Consider the following 24,904-nt stretch of genomic DNA (forward strand, 5'->3'; position numbering starts at 1 on the left):
CTCACTAATGTCACAAATCACACAGTTCCTCAAAGAACAAATACCATCATCAACAGTACACACACTTTTAGAGGATTTTTACAAGTCCATGTACTCACAAAGGCAAGACTCTTCTAGTTTCCTTTATTTCTCTCCAAATTCAGAGGTCTGGAGAGTAGCAGATATTGTTCCATCCCTTTCTAAGCTGTCTTTTTTATTGTGATCCTCTTTAGACAAAATAAGGACAGTAGAAAATGAAGATTAGAATTAGAAAATTCAGAAAATCACATGAATGAGTCATTTCCCTGGGGATTCTTTGAAAAAGCACATTTTCTAGGAGGTCTCCATGTTTCCAACCTTCCTACCCAGAGATTCAGGAATCACAGGATTTTGGCTGAAATTCACATGGCTGGGGCATTGCTTCACAAGGAATAGATCCAAAATACAGTGTTTCCAAATGTCCCTACATCAAAATTATATACCAGTGACACCCTACATTTGATTAGCATGCTGTAATTTTACAAGCACCATTGCAATACCTCTAAACTAGTCTTCAACACTGTGTGATTTTTTTTTTTTTTTTTTTTTAGTGACGAAAGTGAGACTTCAAAGTGTGCTAGTGTGGATACTGTCTCATCCAATGGGTGATAGTGACAATGGAAGCTAGTGACCCAAGATCAAAGAGCTAGTGAGTAGCAGAGCCCAAAACTTAATTTTTCTCTCTCCAAATTCTATATCATTTCATGTTACTTCTCTTTAAATGGTGTGTAATAGTTATTAAGTTGTAAGTTTCTAATTACCATTTTATGAGAGTATATAACTTCAGGTTATTAAAGAGAGAGCTGAGTCTTTTTCTTTAAGTTTGGAATAGCAATTCTTTTATTTAAGAGTAATTCTTAACACTCGTAATGTCAAATCAAGTTTTAATTTATAAAATTATAAGAAAGAAAAAAAAAAATAAGAAAGAAACTGGAGGGAAGAAAATATGAGAAAACTTACTGCTATTTTTAAAAAGTCTGAAGTCATAAAAATTATCAATAAACATTTCCTTTACTTCCATTTAGTTTCCAAAACAAAGTTAGCAAATTATATTATTGGCTACATGTATAATATATTCGTATAGGCAATGGCAACCCACTCCAGTACTCTTGCCTGGAAAATCCCATGGGCGGAGGAGCCTGGCAGGCTGCAGTCCACGGGGTCGCGAAGAGTCGGACACGACTGAGCGACTTCCCTTTCACTTTTCACTTTCATGCACTGGAGGAGGAAATGGCAACCCACTGCAGTGTTCTTGCCTGGAGAATCCCAGGGATGGGGGAGCCTGGTGGGCTGCCGCCTGTGGGGTCGCACAGAGTCGGACACGATGGAAGCGATGCAGCAGCAGCATAACTTATTTAAGTCTTATTATAGTCTTCTTTAAGTCTACTGCCAAGGGTTTCCTAGGCCTGAGAATTAATTTTCTGATCTGTCACTTAGGTGGAAAAAGTCAGAGAAATACACAAAACAAAACAAACAAAAAACTATACAGTACAACTAACTCATTTCTAGGTACTCTAGTAAAATAAAATTTTGAATAAAATTATGAATCCACAAAAGGAAAAGTGGTCACCATCCCTTAGAGTTCCAGAAGCTCTAAAAACAGAGGCAGACCTGGTTAAGTAGTAAGCTAAGTTCTTCTGGAAGTTAATCAGTGTCTTGACAAAGTATCCAGAATTTGTTACATTTCCAGATACCAGCAAACACATTCAAAATACCTGAGCACTCCATTACCATACAAAAATAAGAGATTTTTTAAAAAAAGAATAGAACCAGGCACATAACAAACAGCAGACGTCTGATGAACAAATGAGTAAGTGAATATATGTAAGAGTATATGGCCTCTGAGAATAAAGGACTGAGGTTGAGGAAAACCCAGAATTAAGAAAAAAAGTTGCTCCACTCTTGTGGACTGGGCTGTATAAATGCACAGCAGACAAAACGGCAGGGAAGAGGCCATTCACAGCGGGAAAGAGGACAAGAGGAACTGCTCTCTGGGCCCTGTGGGCCATGGTGGAGGTTCCATCAAGGGCAAGGACCAAGCCACTCACACCTGCCCAGGTGCCCTCCCTCCAGCTGTGCCAGCCCTTCAGCAGCACCGCGAGGGAACTAGGAAGGCAGAAGGTGGGCAGAGGACACTGGACCCACCCCAGGTCCCAGAGTACCCAGAACACGTGACATTACAGTGCCATGGGAGACCCTCTGTACCCTGAGCTGTGGCCCAAAGTCAGAGCTGAGCCAAACTTCTATGAACTTTAATACTTGATGTTTGAAATGCTAAGGAGATTTGAATAAATATCAACCCCCTTTCAAAGTTCAAAGTGTCAACTCCAGCACACAGTGATGGGAAGGAAAACCTTTCCGCTGAGAGATTAGCACTCCTTTCTGATGATATGTATGGAGGCCAAAGGTCAGAGTCCAGAGACAATTTGAGAAAATAAAGGAGCCAAGCAAAGGGAAACTTTCACCTTTCCATGTACTTACTGATGATGGAAATATATATTATTTAAGAGCATGCATTATTTAAAAGCAGGTGGCAGAATCCCTTTTAAAGAGAAGAACCAGAAGGTAAGTTTATTTAGCAAAACACCCTGGCAGGTGCTCAGAGAATGACTGCTGTGGGAGAGATGCCACGTGATGTTGCTGTGGACAAATCTTTCTCTGTCCTTCAGCCACCAAATCTGTACAATGGGACTGAGATGAAATTGCAGTACATATTGTTCACCAGAATTAAGTGACTTAAAAGACATAAATTCTCAGGTATACATTTTTTAGTGGAAGTTCAACATAGGAAATGTAAAAGCCAACTCTTTCACTTCCAGATAGCTACCTGAGGTAAACTCTTGCATGACTGCATTCAGAAATATGGACAATAATGTTTCTTGCTATAAGGGTTGCCCCAGCACAATGTTAGAAGACTTAGAAGTGCATTAACAGTAGAATGGGTCCATGACTCATGTTATAGAGGACAATCTTGCATAGTGGCAAACACAGTGAACTAGATCTAAATACACCACAGTGTAGAAAAATGTTCAAAACAGGTTGTTAAATGAAAGGAGTGAATGGAAGAATAGGTGTCATGTTGTATTATTTACATCAAGTTTTAAAACATGCAGATCAATACTACATACTGTATGTGGAAACCACATACCATGAAAAAGTACCAAAATAGCCATGGGAATCATAAACCAATTTCTCATAAATGGTTTCCTCTGGGCCAGGGGCAGGGACTGGAATGAGTGTGGTTTACCCATGGGGCCTCACTATGTCTTCAGCAATTCATTTCTTTGGGGGAAAAAAAGAAAGAACTTGAAGCGAACATGGTGAAATATTGAGATCTAGCAAGTAGGATGCTTTTGTTCATGCTATACTTTACATGCATTGTGTAGTCTTTTCTGTATACTTAAAATATTTTGTAATAGTGTTTTCAGGAAGGAAGAGAGAATCTATATAAAGGAAATTGCAGGAAATGTAGACTAAGACATACATACAAAGATGCTCTTCCAAGTATTATTATAATAAGCAAAAAATAGAAGTTATCTAAGTGGTCAGTAATAAGCCAGTGGTTAACTCAATTCTAGGGTGTCCATGTAACTGATTAAAGGGCCAAAGAAACTGTTTTTAAGAAGAAATATATTAAATAAACTAAGTGAAAAAGACAGGATACAAAATGATGTGCAGTATTCTCTTAATTCCCTTTGTGTATGTGGGTATAAGGGTGTGCATGTTTGCATATGTGTGTTTCTGTAGGAAATGAGCCAATATATTAATTGTCTCTGTTTTGCAGTATTATAGATGGTGTCCATTTCTTATTTTTTCTTTTCTGTATTTTAGAAATTTGGTATGAGGAACATGTAAAAATTTTAAATAATGTATATATTTTAAAAGTTTATGTGTTTAGCCAGGCAGACATATTAAGTGATCCCAACACAGAGACATGAAAATATGCTCTTCATATAACTGAACTGCAATATCAAAGCCAGATGGACATTAATGCCATTTAATCTAGCCTTTTGCTGCCTGACAGGACTCTATCAAGGATATGGTTTTTGTTTTAAGATCTCCAAGACATCTGTTAGCTGGCCAGTATCTACAACTGTAGTCCAGACCTCAATCCAAGCTCTAGGCTCAGACATCCGACTACATTCCAGACAACACGGCTGGTATGTCCCATCAACCATGGAAATCACTGTCTCAAACTGAAGTCCTCGCCCCTCCCCCTAATTCCTCCTGCCCCTTCACTTCTTGCCTTAGCCCCTCCACGGAAGGAGCCTTACGTCCCGTCAGTTCTGCCTCTGCTGTGTCTCCTGGACCCCTTCCCTCCCCACCCCCCACCAAGTGTCTTGTTGTGGGACTTCACCCCCTCTTGCCTGGGTCACTACAGCAGCCTGAAACGCCCCCTGCCTGAATTTGTGTCCGCCTTTAATTCAGTCTCCAGCCAACCACCACCATTCAATGTGCTTTCTGAAATGTAAAACCCAGTGCAAAAGGAAGGAAGAGTATCCCCGTCCATTTTAAGATCATACTGAGTAGGGACTTCTCTGGTGGTCCTGGGGTTAAGAATGCACCTTCCAAAAAAAAAAAAAAGAATGCACCTTCCAATGCAGAGGGCGTGGGTTTGATCCCTGGTCGGGGAGCTAAGATCCCAATTCTTGTGGCCAAGAAATCAAAAACATAAAACAGAAGCAATATTGTAACAAATTCAAAAAAGACCTTAAAAGCGGTCCACATCAAAAATCTTTTTTAAAAAAACAAAGTGTACTGAATAAAGACGAGCATCACACGTGCTGCCTTACTGAGAACCAAGGACAGTGCCTGATCCAAATGCAAGGTGTAAAACTGCAGCCCACAGCCCCCCTCCTCCAGGATCAGAGCCCTGGTAATGGAGTGAGTTGTGGTCCCCTTACTGAAACACTCAGCGCTCACAGAGTCACAGCGCACACATGAGGAAGGGGAAAATGAACATTAGCTTCCTCAGAAATGTTTGCATTTTCATTTCTATAAACTTGAAAAGTACTCTCAGAATGTTTGTGAGTAGGAGATGGGAATGTATTTCTACTGCATCTATCTTCTTCTTTTATTAAGTTTCATCTTCCTCGGGAGAAAATAAACCCAGTATATGTGTGGGTTAAAATTAGCATAAACTGGAGCAAGAGGAAACTATTTTAATTCAAAAGCAAAACACACAGCATGTTTTACATTCCCCAAAGTATGCCAATGCCATTTTAACTTCAGAGTTAAGCTTTCCATGCAAACAAATTGTGAATGTATATGAATATGCTTTTATTTTCATTTACTGCACTACCGTTTTCTCCTTCTCAACTCATTTGTGAATCTTTTGGACAGTATGAGAATAACCCACTTATGAAGTGAAAACATTCACTGAGATGATACACTGAAGAACATGCAAAAATTTTATAATACATATTTTAAGATTTTTTAAAAAATACTTTAAGTTAAAATGAGTCTGCTCATAAACTAATCAAGATCGTTACTGATGAACTGGGATGGGGATTGTGGATCCAGGTCTGTGTATCTAAGGTTCATAATTTTCAAAAATGTGAGTTAAAGGGACTTCCCTGATGGTCCAGTGGTTGGGAATCCACATGCCAATGCAGGGGTGAGGTTCGATCCATGGTTCAGAGGATCCCACATACAGCGGAGCAACTAAGCCTATGCACCACAATTGCTGAGCACATGTGCCTAGAGCTTGTGCTCCACAAGAGAAGACACCACAATGAGAAATCCACATACAGCAGTAAAGAGTAGTCCCCGCTTGCTACAACTAGAGAAAGCTGGCATGCAGCAAGGAAGACCCAGCACAGCCAGGAAATATATAAATTTTTTTTTTTAGAAAAAAGATAAATTAAGAGGAGGGAGGAAGAAAACCCGTGAGGAGGACCAGGGTGGGGGGCGGGAGGCTTGCCACCTTCAGCCCCACCACGAGCGCCCAAGGTGCATCCATCTTGACCAACTCAGCAAGAAGATGGACTTTCCCTGTGTCTAAAGAAAAAAAAATGTCCCCGTGTCTGTAGAGATGATTTGCAGTTCAGCCCAGCTGAAGCTGACCGAATGAGACTATGGGCTGTGCCTCCGCCAAGCATGTTGCCACTGTTCAAAATGAAGAGGAAGCCCAGAAAGGGAAGAACTACCACAACGGAGATGTGTTTGGTGATGAGTATAGGATCAAACCGGTGGAAGAGGTCAAATACATGAAAAATGGGGCAGAAGAGGAGCAGCAAATAGCAGCCAGGAACCAAGAAAACTTGGAAAAAAGTGCCAGTTCAAATGTAAGACTTAAAACCAATAAAGAGATTCCAGGATTAGTTCATCAACCCAGAGCAAACATGCACATCTCTGAAAGCCAACAAGAATTCTTCAGAATGCTGGATGAAAAAATTGAAAACAGTCGAGATTACTGTTCGGAAGAAGAAGATATCACACAGCACCAATCCTACCACTCAAACCGGGAGCTACTACTGTGTAAATAGGTTACACCCCAGTTGAAATCTTTGCAAAGGTTGGTTCTCCTCAGTGAACAGCACTATAACAAAAGAAGATCATTCCATATGGTATGCCCCATTAAATTACAGTGTTTCTTAATGAACTTGCAAAGGAATATTACTAAAAACAAACAAAAACTGTTATCTAACTTTCTTTGTTGCTGCTAGTTAAAACTTGTTGCAACTTTTCACTTCTTTCAGTGTCCAGGTCTGCAGCAAAATTCTGCAATTTCACCTTAAAGATACTGTTGGTTTTACAGATGCTCTCCAACCTATTTTCTAAAAGATGAGGTAGTGGTGAACTCAGATATCCAACTCCTGTTCTAGACTGGTTCTGCTTCTAAGACAAGCACCTCCTTCCCCCCCTCCCTCCTCCCTGCCTCCCCCAGCAGTCCAGAGCCTTGCTTCTCACTGGCATTGTAGCGCTTTGGAGATGGGATGGTTGCTATGGCAAGCCTAGTTTCTCTGCTAAGAAGAAGTAGAGACGCTATTATCAATTCAAAGCATGTAGTGACCTGACTCCTGGAAGTGACATAGGAGCGAGCAGCAGGTTTCATTACCTGGGTCTCTTAATCAAAGATCAAGCTTGCAACATCAGTTTTGCTCAGATGCAGACGGAAGTGTGATCACAATCATTTTGAATCCCTCTTGCCCACTTTTTTTTCTAAGAAAATAAACATTTTACTGTTTTTATGTTAAAAAAAAAAGATAAATTAAGATCTTTAACATAGCATGAGTAGTAACAAATGTAGAAATAGTAGTAACAGAAAAATCAAAAGCAATAGCTAACACTTATCTGTAACAGACACTGTGATTAATGCTTTAGGTATATTTTTTTTAATTCTTTCTTACAATTCCATTTTGCTGTTGGTAGAACTGAGGCTCAGAAGACACAAGTAACTTGTTCACAGTCACATGCTGGGTAGTGTGGAGCCACTACACAAACCCCATCTGCCTGACATTTGATCAACTATCATTAAACCAACCAAAAAGATAAAAATCAAGTTTTACTCATTGATGACAGAATACTGAGAGAACATGATTCTAAGAAGCTAAAGTGATATGTCCATAGTCTCCTTAAAAAAAATCCTGGGAAAGAGTTGAACTCGAGTCTCTTTTCTCTGGACCTACAAGCATGCATTCTTAAAGGCATTTCAGAAGGTCTCATTCGAGGCCTGGGTGGAGTGGTTGGCAGCTGGCATGCATTCCACCCGCTGCACACGAGCGGGATTCCCAGCATGGCCCACTGAACAACGGGGAACAAAGGGCACAGGGCCAGGCTGTTGCAGTTCAGCTGCTAAGCTGTGTGTCCGACTCTTTGTGGCCCCGTGGACTGCGGCACACCAGGTTTATCTGGCCTTCACTATCTCCTGGAGTTTGCTCAAATTCATGTCCACTGAGTTGGTGATGCTATTTCATCACTAAACCTAACATCAATATCCCTGACTCCTAACTCCTGGCTCCAGTCTTGGATCCAGATATCCATCCACTCCTGCCCTTTTTCTAGTATAACACAGACTCCCTGGATCAGCAAGGCTTCTTTCCTCAACTCGCCCAGGCTTTCAACCTGGTCTTTAGCCTTTACTTTAATTCATTCTAGCAACACGCGTCTACTGCTCGGATTACTTTGAAGCTTATCGGGGTCAAAATGTGTGGCAGAGGCTAAGATCTAAGGGTACAGAAGACATCATTCTCATCAGGGCGCAAGGACAGTGTGGAGGATGAGAGTCCGTGAAATGTATCCACAAGTGCCATACATACAGAAGGAGCTAATACGGCTGCAAATGGAATCCCCATTAGGGAATGGGAACTGTTCCAAGACCGAGGAAATATTAAGTGATGGGGAGGGGAATCTGCCAGGAAATTATCCAAGCTGTTAAAGCCATAAATGTAGGTAAGGAAGGAAATGGAAATATTACTCATTATAGCAGCTTTTCTTGCAGGTGGGGACGGGGAGGAAGCATCAGTTTCCTCTGTCAGTGGTATTTTCCAGCTATGCGCCTCTGAAATGAAATCGCAAATTCACAGCGCACATCTGGTGTCAGGTCTCTCTCACTCGAGTCTTTGTTCTACATGGTGGCACTCCGGCGTCACAGTTTACAGGAGACAATAAACTCTGCTAATTTGCAGTGGTTGCAAGCAGGGACTCAGAGATGACTGGAAATGTTGGTAGGAAAAGAAACCCAAGAAGCTCATTTTATTCTTACGAATAAACAAGACTTTAAAGAGATTCTGAGATAAAACGCAAATATAACAAAGCACAAAACAAAGCTTGGGTCCACAGACTGAGGACACTGGCTCCAATTCAGTTATTTTTTTTTCCCTCTTGGGGATGTAAAGTGCCGGCACAGTTTTGGTAACTCATTTGGCACCGGGAGGCAAGATGGCTAAATGGGTTACCAAAAGCAAACCATAAAATAAAATGTTTAACAGATTTTCAGAGATCATCCTTAATCATTATCAGATTCTATCCTCAAATGGAAAGTCAGCTTTCTATGGTGAGAAGTGAAGGAGAAAGGGAAGATACAAGAGGGAGAGGATGGGAAAGAGATTGATTTTTGTCATGGATTTATTTTTAAAATAAATGTTTACAGAAGGACTGTTTAAGAATTGTTTCTTTGAAGTACTGACTTCTCTTATCCCTGTGTCTTTTTTCTCAGTTTCAGAAATGATGGATGTTTTCAAAGGAAACACATCATAGGTAGGGTCTTAAAAAGTAAAAACAAAGATACTGTGTTTCACATTCGCCCACCCTGAGCCTCAATGTTAAGTACTGGGAACAAAAACAGAACACTGTGGCTTTGGGGTGGGGTTTGGGGGTGGGGCGCTCTGGTATTCTCTAGTTCAAATCCAACATTTTGCTTTCTTTCTCCTAGAGTAGCTTCAGAAAGCAAAGGGTGACTCAACACGTCCCGCGTTTTTTTGGTCCTCGGTCCTGTATCCCTAGCGGATATTTTCTCCAGATGAGAGGCTGGATCAGGACTGTGGGCTGCTCACTTTCGTCTGCTCCCCACTGGTTCTCACAAGGCGGACATTCCATTGTGCTGAGCAAAGAGGATGCTGGAATCAGAGGCCGGAGTCTCTGGGGCCAGGCGTCCTGCTCTGGCTGCTCTCTTTCCCCTCTGATCTCACGCCGGGCTACAGCTGCATTTCTCTGAGATCAATAAGAGCTCTCGGAGCTACGTGAGTTTAAGGCTCCAGAGAGAGCCTCTAATTAAGCAATTAAGCTGTTGGTCGGAGATCACTTTAATCCTCGGCCTTCGTGAAAGGAAACCTAATGGGGCGGTGTTCATGCTGACCTACAGAGTTCTGCTCAGCCGGTGGGTCCTGCCTGAGCAAGAAACGTTCACATGTGTCATCGAGGGAAGCCAGAGGTTAAGGATGCCAGCCACTCAAAGGGACTGAGCAGAAAGTGCACTTTATCACCAGATTAGTTTGAAACCTGAATGTAAACTGAGCTTTCTGATGAGTTTCCCCACGGTGCCATCACCATTTCAATAGCAGTCAAAAAACCCAGTTTCTCTCTTGTTTTCATTAGAGCAGCATGAAATTCTAGAAGACATGCTTCTGCAATGTTATCTAAGTTCTCATGTGGCTCAAAAGATTGAGATCGAATATCAATCATTGTGCCAGGAGGTGAATTTCACTCAACACGCTCCCAAATGTGCCGTCTTCAATTTTCCACTGAGGCGCTGATCTTGTAAGAGCAGAGATGACAACAGTTCCCGTATTCCTGTGTTCAGCCATGCATCTTTTAGTCATTCATGCATCACACAGATTGATCCTCTGGCAAACAAAGACTGCCGCTGCGGGTTCCGTGAAATGGGATGGAGGCTGTGTATTACTGTTCTGTTGTTTCATTTCATTGGTTTCTTCTGTGTGCTGAAAATTGTGCCTCTAGTTCCCTGCAGCCAGAGTGAGGGCTTTGGGGCTCCCTTGGGTTTACACTGCGTCCACTGGGGACCTCTGGAGACGAGACCTCCCTCAAGAAGGGCTCTCTCCTGAACAACAAGTGTGAAGAGGACCCCTCCACCACTGCCGATGGACTTGTGCCCCAGAGGATGAACAGAAGCCTAGTACTGTGGAGTCAGACTGTGACCTCCAGGATGAACCCACTACTGACATCACCTGCCCCTCCGTGTCTGTTTCTCCAACTCCTCCCATATTCTCCTCTTCAAACACAACTCAGAACAGGATCCTCTCCCCAGGGTCTCCTCTTTCTGCTGGTTCCCCAGGCACTTGATTTTATAAATGAGCAAACTAGCATCCCCAGGCCATGGAGAGTTAGTGGTGGTGCTGAGCCTGGAAATGACTTCCTGGTAGTGTCTCAGACACAGTGGACACCAAAGACCAAACGGATGGATGGAACTCAGACCACCTGACTTCAAAGGAAACCCACTTTGCAATTCATGGTTGAGATCCTAACATTTTTCCCAAAATTAATAAATGAAGTATGGGTTCATCTGAAAAAGTTCTGAATGGTTCCAAAGTAACCCTGGTTTTATCTTCTCCTCCTGTTTTTTCAGTTGTGCTTTATCCTGTGGCTCAGTCTTCTGCAGATAGACTGCAATTGTTACATTTTACCAAAATACTTACACTTACTTAGGCTTGCTTGCATTGCAGTGTTGGTTCTGATATTAATTTCTACCTGGTCTTAATCCTGACCTGTTTGCACCAAAATTTTCTTATTTTTCAAATAAGCAGATGACAGTAAATTATCTCTAACCTCTACTCTTTTAATCTTAACATTCTATGTATTTAATAAACACAAGGACTGTTAAAAAGGATATTTCTACTTCTGACAATCCAAATTGTTAAAGGAGGTTTAAAACCCTGATGGCTGGCCCCATTCAAGCATAATTTACTTTGGTATTGAATAATACACTTGAGCTCTATTAAAAATCCATGAACACAAACATTATCTGGCAACATCATTGGCAGTTGAATATTTTTCTCTCTGCTAATGACTCTAAGTAGCAGAACCAAGAAATTAACTTGACATATCCACAATGAATGACTAGCTTTGTATGAACTTAGACTACAGAGATATTATGTAAGATACTGGACTTTTAGGGACATTTCACATCCAGTGTCCATCTAGCTATAAAGAGCGATGGCTGGTGCCTCAATGCCTGCCTTCATGAACCCCTGGACAGCTCAGTAATACTTGAAGCCAAGCTTCCAGCCTTTCCAGTACATTGCCTGCCTGGTTCCAAACCTCTTACTCCCATAATTGGGTCCACTTGACAACCCTACCCAGCAGAACTCTACCCCAACTTATCTGAATAGTCCTTTTTCACATTTCTTTATCTTTTTGTAAAGTATTACTCACTCAGTTGTGTCCAACTCTTTGTGACCCCATGAACTAGCCAGCTAGGCTCCTCTGTCCTTGGATTTTTCCAGGCAAGAATACTGGGGTGGGTTGCCATCCCCTTCTCCAGAGGATCTTCCCAACCCAGCGATCGAACCCCGGTCTCTTGCATTGAAGGCAGATTCTTTACCATATGAGCCACCAGGGAAGCCCTCTTTTTGTAGAAGTGAATTACAAATTGTATAAACAAAAATGACTTAGCTTGTATATGATTTATGCAATTTTAAATATAAACAAATTTGCCAATCTAAAAAGAAACCTTACAGTTGGCCATGGGTTCAAATTTCTCGTTCTGAAAATGTGAAATTTACAGAACCAATCAGGTCCTTCCTAAGGTCTCTGCCCTGGTAACTGACTTCATCAATTCCTCCATTTACCTCTTATACTCAGCCACTCTTTTGTGACCAGCACCCTGCAGTCCAGGTATGCTTAAGCTCCTTCACAACTAAAAATAATAATAACAACTTTCCCTGGATCCTGCCTCCCATAGGCTATTACCCTTTATCCTTCTCTACCATTCATGTTCGCAGTTCTGGAAAAAAGCTAAGAAGCTCCTGTATCTCTAAACCCACTGTGATCTGGAGTTTTCCTTCACTACCTACACCAGTCCTGCTCCTTACGAGGTCATCAAAGACTGAATCCAGTGGCTTCCTCTCAGCCTCATCCTGGCTGACCTCTGCTGGACTCAGTCCCTTTGCCCACCCGCTCTTAAAGACTGACTTCACTTTTGGTTCCTACGCTAACCCTCTCTTTTGCTTCTCCTCCCAGCTTCTTGGGTAACTCAGTATCCTTGTCTTGTTTCCCCCGTTGTCGTTTAGTAGCTAAGTCACGTCTGACACTTTTGTGACATTATGGACTGCAGCCCTCCAGGCTCCTCTCTCCATGAATTTTCCAGGCAAGAATACTGGAGTGGGTTGCCATTTCCTTCTCCAGGGGATCATCTCAACCCAGGGATCAAACTCACGTCTCCTGTGTCTCCTGCATTACAGGCAGGTTCTTTACCTCTGAGCCACAGGGAAATCCGTCTTCCTCCTAAATGGTGGTCTAGGGCCAAGGGTTTACTTGATCCCTTTCTCTTTACAAATACTCCTCTATAGGATTCCATCTACTTCTGTGTTAGTGCCAGCTCCTGGGCTCTAGAGCACAGGCTCAATAGTTGTTATGCACAGGCTTAGTTGCTCTGCGGTATGTGGGATCTTCCCAGACCAGGGATCAAACCCATGTCTCCTGCATTGGCAGGTGGATTCTTCACCAGTGAGCCCCCGGGGAAGCACTGGAGGGAGGGCTTGCTGTGGGACACGCAGATGACCTATATGATCTTAAATATCCCAACAACGAACCTGACACAGTTACTCCTACTGCCCCCATGGCAGAGTTAAGGAAATTGAAACTGAAAGACTAGCTTTCTCCCGGATGTCACAGCTAGAAGTGGCAAAATCCAGGCTCAGCACCAGGGCCACCCCACTGCAGAGCTGGGTTCTTAACCATGGTGCTACGGTGTCCCACACTGCTGGTGCAGTTCACTTTTTACATCCAAATATGACTCAAGGGCTTATCAGCATCTGCTTCTGATACTCCATCCCCCTACTGGCTGGGAAACCCCCAACTACTTCACACAGAATGCCCTGATCCTGACAACCTGTGTGGACTATTATATTTTGTATTTTAGCATATCTGCCAGACTGGACTCCTCCCAGCACCAGTACGAGGATTTATTTTCTTATCTTCAGGCGTAAAGACCGGATCATATTTGATGTTTTACTTCCTCATTTCTGTTTCCTCTAACTACAGTTTATGAAGTCAAGCCCAGCTGCACGCTGAGATACAGCCATGGTTACCAGAAAACCCAGTCTGTGTATCTATATATTATGTAATAAATAGGTGGAAAATCCTACTCACGGCCATGGGAGGGGAAACGGTGTCGCCGTGCTGGGTGTGCCTTTGATCTAGGCTTTGTTTTGTTTACTATACTTGCTTATTGAATTCTATGCATTATGGACTTTACCAGAGAGAAGAAGCTGCACTTAGAAGCATATAGACTGCAGGAGGGAGAAAGTGATGGAGAAATACCCACCAGAGGCACAACTGTAAGGTAGACAAGATGTCTCTGGTCCATTCAAAACTTCTCTTGAAGGCACCTCTACTGTTTCAATGCATTGTTTCACCTTCATATTTAATGGTTATTTTAAGAGAGTATAGAGTTCCTGATTGGTAGTTATCTTATTGCTTCAAATTTAAGATACCATCTCTTTTTCCCTTTCAATCCTCACTGCTGAAAAGTAAGCATTCAGTCTGCCACTTTTGAAAAGATACTTTGTTCCCCTACTCACCAATTCCCCTGGCTGATTGTAACCTTTTTTCCTTGCTCTTTTAGATTAAAATCTTTAAGTTTTTTTAGATAAGTATGTTTTTCTATCTATCTTGCTTGGCTGTTTGGGTTCCTTGGGATTCTTGGTTTTACAAACTGATGTCTTCCATTAGTTTTAGAAAAGCCTTAGTCATTAGTTCTTCAAATATTGCTACTACTCTATTTATAAATGTATGTAAATGTATGTTATATATTTTATATGTATCCGATATATATCTTAACCTCTGTTCTGTATTTTTCATCCTTTTGCTTTTATATATATATATATATATATATATTTTTTTTTTCTGGATAGATTCTTCTGATATCACTTTTTCTCTCTTCATCTCTAATTTGTCTAACATAAACAAAAAAAAAACACCAAAATCCTTCCACTGAGATCTTAATTTCAGGTTTTGCATTTATCCACTTTTTAAATTTTCAGTATTTTTCAATTTGCAATGTTACTTTTTATGATTTGCAGTCTTTGTCAGAAGTTTTAAGTTTGACTTTTATCTCCATAATCTTAGTAACCATAGTTGCTTAGTAAGCTGTTTGCCTGATAATTTTAGCACCTGGCATGTCAGTGTGTTTATTTCCATTGTCTGTTATTCATGTTGTATCTCACTATGGTCCATCATCCCTCATGTATATGAATATCTTTGATAATCTGCTTGCTGTTGCATATGAAAATTATTGGTAGAAATGAGGTCTGTAATGATTTTTATCTCCCTTTGAAGAAGAGTTTAAATTGCTTTGGTCAGATGTCCAAGGCCTGGATGCATTAGTGAGGCAAGGTTGCTTTCGTTCTATGGCTTCAGATTTGGAGGCCACTCAGGTGACTGGAAGCTAGGATGTGGTCTTTGTGAAGGCTGCTTTACTTCCATTCTACCTACGATTCAGGATGTTTTATCAGTACTCCTATCTCATTTAGATCCTGGACACAAGCTTTGTTCCCCTTTGACCTTAAAAGTTCTCAGAAATGCTGCTAACTCCTTCTGGACCAGCAAATGCCCACAGGCAAAAGCAGTCTCAAATACCAGGCTCATATCTCTATCAGATACTAACTCAGAAACTTCACACTACCTTGTGAGTTCCTTGTTGCATTAGGAAAACGCTGAAAAACATCATTCAAATTTTTAAAATTGTCCTTGTCAGGAGAGTTACCATTATGGAAAGTGGATGCCCTACACCTTAAGTTCCTATAAAGCTTTGCCAATTTAGACTCTGAAGACTCATGTTAAAAGGTTAATACACAGCCATAAGTCAACTGAACTTTTAAGTAGATTAATGATTTAATCTTGTAAAATAATTCTCGAAACCATTCCATTAGACTGGACTACTTTGAAAGTTATGAAACAACTTTTGAATTTTCCTGAGTTAAATTTGAAAGCTAGCAAGTTGGAATTTGTATAAGAAACTGCCAGGAAACTAAAACAGAAAGCTCCATTAGCCAAGAGGATCTGGTTTATATCTCTTTTTTTTTTTTTTCTTTTTTTTTTTTTTTCTGGTTTATATTTGAATGAGATTTCTCTAAATACAAATAAAAGATGGAAAATCTTTTGTAAAAAAAAAAAAAAAAGCTTCAAAATACAACCTAATTCACTCTCACATTAGGTGTTAGTTTCAGGTGAAAATGTATTAAAGTTGTTGACAGTGATGGAAAGTTTTTGAACCAATTAACAGCCATAGCTCTTCTCCTCTACTCTATCTCACCATCTAGTCTGTTTCTGAACTGATTTGTTCAAGCAGCAGATCAAGATATCCTGATCTCAAGAAAAGTGACACCTTGGGAGAACCCTCAGAGAGTTAATAATAATTGACTGAAAGTGGCTCTGATAAATTCACTATCATAATCCAATACACTTTCCTAATCTTTCTTGCAGCCAATTCTGGCCTATTATCCGTAAAGGGGCTTCTGTAAAAATTTTGCTTCCTTGATCAAAAAAAAAAAAAAATACAAGATGGAAACAACTAACACTATTCCTTCTCTTCTTCTTCAGATTTGAACTCAGGGTATTTGGAACTGCTGCAGCCACTTTTGGACCAAGAAGTAACAAACACAAAATGAAAAGTCAATTCACTAAGAATGGTAGAGCTGAGACTGGGTTGTTAAACAAACCTCCTGGTTTGTGTTTAGGTAAGAAATAAATGTGCTTGTATTTTAAGTTGCTAATAGTTGAGTTTCCTGTGATTTGACATTGAAAACATCCATAGCCAACACATCCACTAAACATGCTCTGTTTTGACATGGCAGTGTTTTGACACAGGTTTGACCAGAGACAATGCTTGAGATTTGTGTCACTTACCAAAATACAAGAGTCCTGAGGTTCAAGGTCAAAGTCAGTGAAGTTCAAGAGAACACGGTGATGTTTTTCCACTTGAATGACCCAAGTACAGTCAGTGTTGCTCCTATAAGGACTGGGGTAATTTGGAGAATGAATTTCTCCACTGGGAGCCTGGAAAATGCCACCACAACCTGTGGATGAAAGACCCAATACAATAGTAAGAGGAATCTCTGATGCACAAAACTTTATACCATTATCTGGGAACAGAGAAGAACATGCCACTTTGTTTGACCACCATTTTAATGGAGTCTTTGAAGAGCTAAATACTCACCATTCATTTATGCATTCCAACAAAACAAAGAAGGATGTCTAAGACTTCAAATACTTTACTGATGCCACACATTATTTTCAAAATATTAAAAAATAATGCAAATAAAATCAAATCTTCACAAACCCCTGAAATGCCTCTTCATTGTTCTCTAAAAGTATAACATACTTTAAGAATAACACATCTGGTTCTAAGAATTTTGATAATTCAGTAGTGTGAAGTATGAGTGTTAGTCATTCAGTCATATCCGACTCTTTGTGACCCCATGGACTGTAGCCCTCTAGGCTCCTCAGTCCATGGAATTCTCCAGACAAGAACACTAGAGTGGGTAGCCATTCCCTTCTCAAGGGATCTCCCTGACCCAGAGACTGAAGTGGGTCTCCTGCATTACAAGCAGATTCTTTACCATCTGAGCCACCAGGTAATGTAGTATATTGTATATATATATATATACATTGTATATATATATTTTGCTCGCTTGATTGAAAAAAAAACTACAAGATGGAAACAACTATCACTGTTCCTTCTCCTCTTCTTCAGATTTGAACTTAGGGTATTTGGAACTGCTGCAGCATTGTATATATATATATATTGTATATATATATTGTATTGTATACAATAATATATATTGTATGTATATATATATTGTATTGTATATATATAGTATATATATTGTATATATATATTGTATATTGTATATATATATATAGTATATATATAAAGTTGCATACCAGTAGTATACAATTTTACAAATAATTTAACATCTACTTTTAAAAATTTGATATTCTGGACTTTGCACAGCCATTAAGTTTTTTAATTCCTATGATGTAATCAATTACTTATCAATGTCTAACTCTGTGACCCACCATTTCTCAGATTTATGACAATATAAACTAGAAAGGGAAAATTAAGTGTTATTTTCTGATAATTAAGAATCATTTTGGGGTAATTTAAACACTATAAATATAATTTTTTATTAAATTCATGAATCATTAACTTTAGGAAAGACCTAATAAACTTACTGTATTACCTTTGACCTGCAGAAGTGGGACCATAAGGCAGCCTGGAGTCATATCTCTGCTTTTACATTTTTTAGCTGTGTGATTTTGGACAGGCCACTAACTTCTCTAAGCTTCAATTTCTTCATTAGTAAGATGAGGATAAGAAATGAACTTCCTTCAGTGGGTGGTTATGAAGATTAAACAAGACAGTCTTTGTAGAATAGTTAGAAAAGTGCCTGACACAGAGCAAGTGTTCAGTAAACATTGATTTAATTAGTAGTTGTATTGATTAACATCTTCTCAGAGTTGTGCATTAATACTTTACCTTTAAAAATCTGCAACAAGTAATTTATTTGGACAGCCTAAGATTGTGGGCAGAAAGTCACTATATAACAAAAGGTAATAATTCCTAGGAATTGGCAAATTTTACATTTATAGTTTGGGTATTTAACAAGCATCCATACACATGGCATAAAGTAATTTACCACTTTACTAATGCCCAAACTGCGGCTGGTGAACAAGCAGAAATCCCACGGGGATCAAGTGAGACTAACCAACCATCCTGCTTCTGCAGGTGCAACATCCTTTTACCACGGATGTGCATACTTGCATTGGCTGGTTTTCACATACGAGGTGACTCTTTGGAAGTTAAACTCCATCGTGATTTTTAGGGAAGTGTGTATTTCAAAGCAATGCTCCCTATTAGGGAAGTCACAGAGTAGTAATAGAGGATGTAGCCTTCATGGCACTCTCTAAATATGCCATGAAATTAAATAAAGTTTCGACTGAAGAATTTAGTGATACCTCCTTGGTTCACCCACCTCCAGGGACTGCTCTCCATGAGACATTGAAGCCTCTCCCATTTATGGACCCGTCAGTCTTAAATCGGATGGCCAGCTCATTTCCAGTGCTGGAGACCTGCATGGGATTCTCAGAAGATCTTTGCACACACAGCTGGGCTATCCTGGGTGAGTGGAAATCAGGACCTCCATAGATCTACGATGGGATGGAGAAGAAAGAACTTGAGAGAGATATGTAAGCAATTATAATCACTAGCCTTTGGATTCTATAATATTATTAGTAGAGACTGAAATCTCAGCCACCCTGGGTGGGCAGGAGCTATAAACTTGAATTAGATTTTCAAAGGCATTCCCCCTGCCCTTGGAATACCCAAGTTCAACCATCCACAAAATGCTGGCTTGTTCCATCAGACAGAACTGTAGAGCTGAACTGAGGAGATAACCCCAGAACCTTCTTATCACGCCTCTTCCTTTTTTCCAGTCTGCATAGGATTTCCTGCTTTCTTTGGCAGAGGCACTGCAGATAGTCCAGCATCACGTCTGATTTGCTAATTCTTCTGGGCACAGGGGAATAGTCTGAGCACAAAGTCATTTTGTTTGTTCACTGAAGACTATTGATCACCCTGCTACATTTTTAGGATTTTCCATTTGTGATCTGAATAGTTCAGATTAGGATTTAATATGATACTTTGCTCCTTCAGAGAGACTGAAAATGTAACCTCTATCAGCGTGTTCTGTGGTATCCTCAGGAGGGAGTCCTACAGACCTCTCTGTAACTCCTCCCAGAGCCTGGGCACTCCCAGGAGCAAGATGGAGAGTATTCACTTTCTGCTCAGCAATCACTAGGTCTCTGCCCCCACTACATCATTCTCCCTTGTCCTCAGACCTCCTTGGCTCCTCCAATTTGCAACTACTTGTCTCACTGGACCCGATACCCCAGTGACACATCTCTCCCCACACGTGTCCTCTGGCTGCATGTCCAGTATCTTGCAGGAGGTGTAGCCCCACCCAGTAAGGGGGGGAGGGCGGGGGCCCAGACTGCATCTCACACAGGCTTCTCAAGGGTCCCTTGGATAACCAGTGTATGGGGGGCTGGGGGATGCAGATGAAGAAGACAAGAATCACACAAAGATGCAGAGCCCCTACTTTCAATCTTGCCAAACTGAATGTGTAGAAGAATGACCAATTTTTTTGCTGACAGTTTTCAGGCATATTGGTATCTGGGCCCTTCCCTCTCCCTCACGAGAACATCCATTTAAATCTAGACTCAGGTTAGAAATGGAAAAGCGTGGCCCCATGCCCTCCCCACCCCTCTTCCCCCTGCATCTGCGCGGCTCTCCCACCCTGAGTTTCTCCCCATCCTCAGGCCCATGCCCCTGCCCACCCCAGGGCGGCTGCTGACTGATGCGGGCATCACTCAAGTGTTCTCCAGAGAAGGAGAGAACAAGCAGCCTACTTTCGGTGAGGAGCGTGTGACTTGAATCCATAATGATCTCTTTGTCTGATTAATTCCCCCCAGCCATGCGGGAAAGGCCAAAATGAATGAGGCCGCTGTTCCAGGAGGGCCAAGCACAAGGGCTGTAATTGCAGAGGAATGAAGCGAGCAGGCTGCTCGCCGCTGGTTTTCCTCTGGAGGAGCGCTGTTTGCCCACCCCCCTCAGTCCCATCAGAGGGGGGACTGTAGGAAGAGGCCCGTGTGGCGCTTTACACGTACACACAGGCAAATGGCAGAAACCACTCTGAGCTGGGTTAGCATCCTTGGGAGTCCCCTGCTCCCTGACCCGGGGCGCAGAGCTCGGAGCCTGAAACCCAGAGCCTGAGCTCCCCGTCGCTGGCCCCACAAGCAGCGCATATTTGGACAGCACACTCAGTGTAAGGGTTTAGTTCTAACAAAGAAAACTTGCACGTCAGCAAAATATTCTGCTTTCCCTGCTCAGGGTCCCCTTGAGATCACAAACATAACAGGAATGAGTCGGCTGGGCCTAGAAGCCTCCAGAAGGGTAAGCACTGCCGCTTTGACGTTCTATGCTTCCCCTCTTACTGGGTCAGGCTCACAAAGACAGTGGAGGAAAAACCAGCGATTGTCTGGGTTCTTTTTGCACTGAGGAGTAGCTTTCCTTTTCTGCTCTGTGCCCCTTTAGGTTCCTTTCTCAGAGACTGAAGTGGAATTGGCCAGTGTTTCTCTAATCGAAAAAGAACGGTACTTTTCGCTTTCACGAATAAAACCAATGGTTAGCACATGACTCTTCAAAAGAGGAAAAAGATGGAAAGAATGTCAGGGTGTGGTCCACTGGATTGCAGCGTGTGACTCAACGTTGTGGGGGAAAGAATTGGCCTGATGATCAGAGATTAAAACATGTGTTTTTAGCCAATGCTCAGGATAGAGAGCATTTCAAAGCCTACGGTTTTAATCTGTTTTGAACATTTCTTTCTGCTCTGTTAGCTCCATTTATTGTTACAATCAAGTCAGCATTCCAGGGTTATGAGTAACCAAAGGGCTGCTGCTTAATGCAACTGGCCGCTCTTTGGACACTGGTTTTTGAGAGAAAGATCCATTGGCTCTTGTTTAAATCAGGGGAAACCCAGGTAAGCCTATACCTGGTGACAGCAAGACCTGCTGGGCTATGCTCAGAGCAAGAGAGCAGGATGTGAGGGAGGACAGAGGGTGGAGAAGGCCAGTGATGTTTTCATGCCACACACCAGCCAGGGGTGAAATATCGTGAAACCTGTTGCTAACATGTTATCAGCATCCATGTGGTGAGGGATTTAAAAAATTCATTTTTTTTTTTTCCAGAAATTAACCCAGCTTGATGACAGCACTTTCTTGAGCATCTGCAGAGATGTCAAACAAGGTTTAGGAGAGCAAGTCAGGGAGTTACTCACTTTAGTCTTAAAAAAATTTTCCCAAATATTTAAGGGCCTCAAAGTATACCCTCAAACCCTGGTTTGATGGAACACGTGAAACCACCTTGATCTGATAAAAATAAGTCCCCAGCAAACTGCAGCCTCTTCTTCCAGTTTTCTGTGGGGATCTTGCTTGAACACTGCTGCCCAGGGGCCTTTTGTCCCTCTGTCCCCAGAGGCTACTCGAGGGGATCAGGCCTGCCCTTTGCCTTCTCACATACTGGGTGTGACAAAACCGAAGCACAAAGAACCCATTTACATTCTGCCAAGTGGGCAGCGATCACAGGGCTTTGGAATATGAAAACGAAGGGTAAGTAACATTTCATACTACTGCGGAAAACCCTGCAGCCAGCACTTTGTATCAGTTAAGGGGGTTCCTGCGACTGAGGATTCTTGTCAGCGGGTGGGAGCATCTCAACCTTCCACACGGGAGCCTTATTCCTACTTCATACTCAGCGCTGAATCTCATCAATTTGGGGAGCTACCTTGCTCTCTCCGCCAAACCCGGTCCTCTTCTGAGAAAGAGTCGTGACTGGGCAACAGGACTTACATAAAGACGAGAGTCTGGGCTGAACCCAAGGACGCCCTTGTTCTGTCACTTTCTGCAGTGTCAGCCTCCTTTGCACAGACTTGAGCTGCTAAGTGCCATTCCTGCTGACTCTGCGCCCATCCAGGGAAGGCATGATTTGAGAACCCCGTGTCTTTTCAAGGAGAGAACTCAGTTTGTAACTAAGGTTTTTAAGCGTTAAAGTTTCCCGTGAAGTCCTATAAACATGCACTCATTTCAGTATCTTGTGCACTGCCCACCTCTGTCTTTTGACACTGGCTGATGTGGATTGTGCAGTGGTGGATAGGTTCAGTTCTTATCTCTTCCACTCACTGTCCTTAAGGTTGTGGAAAAATCCATCAGCCTTTTTGACCCTCTGTTTTGACAGCAGGAAAAGGGGGACAGAATTCCCCTCTTAACCTCCCAGGATTAGTTAACATTCAAGTGGGAAAATGGAGGTTGGATTCCCTTTGCAATCATAATAAATGTACATTATCACTGCATGACAGTCAGAGGCTTGGAGATTTTCATTTATCCCATAAATAGACATCAAGTGTTCACTATTTGCCAAGTACTCTATGGCCCCGGGGTACAGCAGAGAAACAAAACAAAAACAGACACTCGGCCTTCATGGAGTTTTGAGCTCTACCAGATACAGAACCTTGTCGTGGTGCAGCCCCTCTGGTTGAGGTGACGGGAGTTTCCTGTGTACTTGGACGTTACCTGATGACTAGATTCCTGCAGTGGAGAGCTGGTTATAACTGATCCTTAAAGGCCATCTTCATCATCTGAGATACAGTGTTGGTAGCAGGGCTGGAGCAGTTGTGGCACTTCCTCGGCTCACTGTCCTGCGCCCCTCCACCCACCAAGCACTCACCTCTTCTCTACGCTCTGCCGCCCACTGCCTTCCTAAGGGAGCTTTCGCAGACTGGAAGTATGTGGTGCTGACAATCCCAAGTGCCACCTTCCATTAGGACAAATGGGAGCGAGGGGACCAATGCCTCAGCCTGTGTCCTGAGAAGGGTGATTCTGAGGAACAGACCTCATGGGACCTCAGAAGGTCATAGCAGGATTAAATCCACGTTGCCAACAACAGCAGCTCCCTTCCTTGGCTCACCCTCCTCAGTCCCACTCACCTGCTTCCTGGCACCACCTCCCAGTCAATTACCTGCCCCCCAACATCCAGGAAGAGAATACTGTTGGCCACTGGAAGGAATTTGGGGATTTTTGCAGATTTCTGGTTCAACCCCAAATCCTGTAATGTGCTAAAAAACATTCTGAATTCCTACCTCCAGGGTGTCAAAGTTGCAGGTTGCATGATACTCCACATCAAAGTCGTGGATGGTGAGCTGAATGCTACTCCCAGGGGCTGTGTGAATGTACCAGATACACTCCTTGTTGGCGGGGTACCTGTTAGGGTACCCAGGGCTACTGAAGGAACCCGTGTCCCCGGACAGCTCTCCACCACAACCTGTGAAAACCACAAGACTCAGTCAGTTCAAAGAGGGCATCAGCCACTGGAAAAAATTTAAAAATCCAACTATATGAAACATAACTGAAAATGCACAATGCCTAGTTTACAGAAAAAAAGTCATAATAAAATTATAATGAGCAGTTATAAAACAATGAGAAAAATATCATGGGTACAGCTTTTATTTATTATTATCAAATTTTTTAAATTGATTATATCACTTGGTGCAATAATTCTCAGTCCTTATGCTCACCATGTCAAACCTTTGGTAATATTTTCAAAATGTCATTCTAATAGATTTTCTTCATTATATTTAGGTGAGAATTTCCCAGTAGGGGAAAAGAATTCTCCCAGTAGGAGGTACAATGGACTGTGTAAACAGTCAATACTAGGTCACTTGGTCCTCAGTTTCCTTGTATCTAATACATTATGTCTAAGTTCTTTTGGACCTAAGATGTGGAATGCTGAGTGTTAAAAATCCTTACCTTTGTATGAGAGACTCTAGTAAATAAAATATATATATGTATGTCTACAAAAAGCCTTCATGTATATGTTCATAGCATCCTTATCCTTAATTGCTATAACTTGGAAGAAGTCAAGGTGTCCTTCAGCAGCTGAATTAGGTAAATAATCTGTAGTCTTCCTGCACATGGGGTATTTCGCAACACTAACAACAAATGGACTATCAAGCCATCACAAAGCATGGAGGAAATGTATATGTGTATTAAGAAGTGAAAGAAGCCAGACTGGAAAAGCTATGTACTGCATCATTTTGATGGTATGGCATTCTGGAAAAGGCAAAACTATGGAGATAATAAAATGACCACTGGTTTGCAGGCACTGGAGGGGAAGGAGAGAAGGATAGAGTGCAGAAGAGTTTTAGGGTGGTGACACTACTCTGTATGATAGCTGAATGGTGGACATATGTCAGAAACTTGTCAAAACCCATAGAACGTACAACCGCAGGAGGGAACCCTATTGTAAACTATGGACTTTGTCAATCAAGGTTTATAAGTAATAACAAAAATCCCATTCTAGTGGGGGATGTTGATAATGGAGATTCTGTTCATGGGTAGAAGCAGGGGTACATGGGAACTCTACCCCCACTCAGTTTGGCTGTGAACCTAAAACTCTTCTAAAAAATAAAGTCTACTAAAAACAATACCAAAAATGATACAGGTCGTGACCTTGGGAAACATATATCCAAAAACCAACCAGACAAACAAAAACCTGATATATAAAACTCAAGTGTGGAAAAGACTCTAGCATATGTTTTATGAATGATTATATACCATGCCTTAGAGAGTAATTAACACGAATCATTATAAC

At 41.7% G+C, this 24,904-nt stretch overlaps 2 protein-coding genes and 2 long non-coding RNA genes across 7 annotated transcripts in view; 2 read left to right on the forward strand and 2 right to left on the reverse strand.

Moving 5' to 3' along the window:
* Nucleotides 1-24,904, reverse strand: part of CUBN (cubilin) — a 279,652-nt gene that overhangs the window by 116,805 nt on the left and 137,943 nt on the right. For all 4 annotated transcript variants that reach the window (XM_043882924.1, XM_043882921.1, XM_043882920.1 and 1 more), the window contains 3 exons: nt 23,394-23,575; nt 18,675-18,849; nt 16,546-16,715 (listed from right to left, as the gene is read on the reverse strand). In XM_043882924.1, the coding sequence (XP_043738859.1) occupies nt 16,546-16,715; nt 18,675-18,849; nt 23,394-23,575 (527 nt within the window). The remainder of the gene's footprint in view (nt 1-16,545; nt 16,716-18,674; nt 18,850-23,393; nt 23,576-24,904) is intronic.
* Nucleotides 1,216-14,044, reverse strand: LOC122681185. The gene is made up of 3 exons (XR_006336897.1): nt 14,034-14,044; nt 13,856-13,859; nt 1,216-1,368 (listed from the first exon to the last, which is right to left on the reverse strand). It is a non-coding gene; the product is annotated as an uncharacterized LOC122681185 (long non-coding RNA).
* Nucleotides 5,880-7,214, forward strand: LOC122681181 (uncharacterized protein C1orf21-like). Its single transcript, XM_043882926.1, has one exon. It carries the CDS (start codon nt 6,096-6,098, stop codon nt 6,504-6,506), a length of 411 nt encoding a protein of 136 aa, XP_043738861.1. The 5' UTR covers nt 5,880-6,095; the 3' UTR covers nt 6,507-7,214.
* Nucleotides 13,855-16,622, forward strand: LOC122681184. Its single transcript, XR_006336896.1, has 3 exons — nt 13,855-13,981; nt 16,240-16,376; nt 16,494-16,622. It is a non-coding gene; the product is annotated as an uncharacterized LOC122681184 (long non-coding RNA).

This window comes from Cervus elaphus, chromosome 23, assembly GCF_910594005.1.
Source record: "Cervus elaphus chromosome 23, mCerEla1.1, whole genome shotgun sequence".
NCBI classification, from domain to species: domain Eukaryota; kingdom Metazoa; phylum Chordata; class Mammalia; order Artiodactyla; family Cervidae; genus Cervus; species Cervus elaphus.

What these genes read in the sequence shown, in the direction of transcription:
- LOC122681181 (XM_043882926.1), top strand. Translation starts at nt 6,096, where the DNA reads ATGGGCTGTGCCTCCGCCAAGCATGTTGCCACTGTTCAAAATGAAGAG.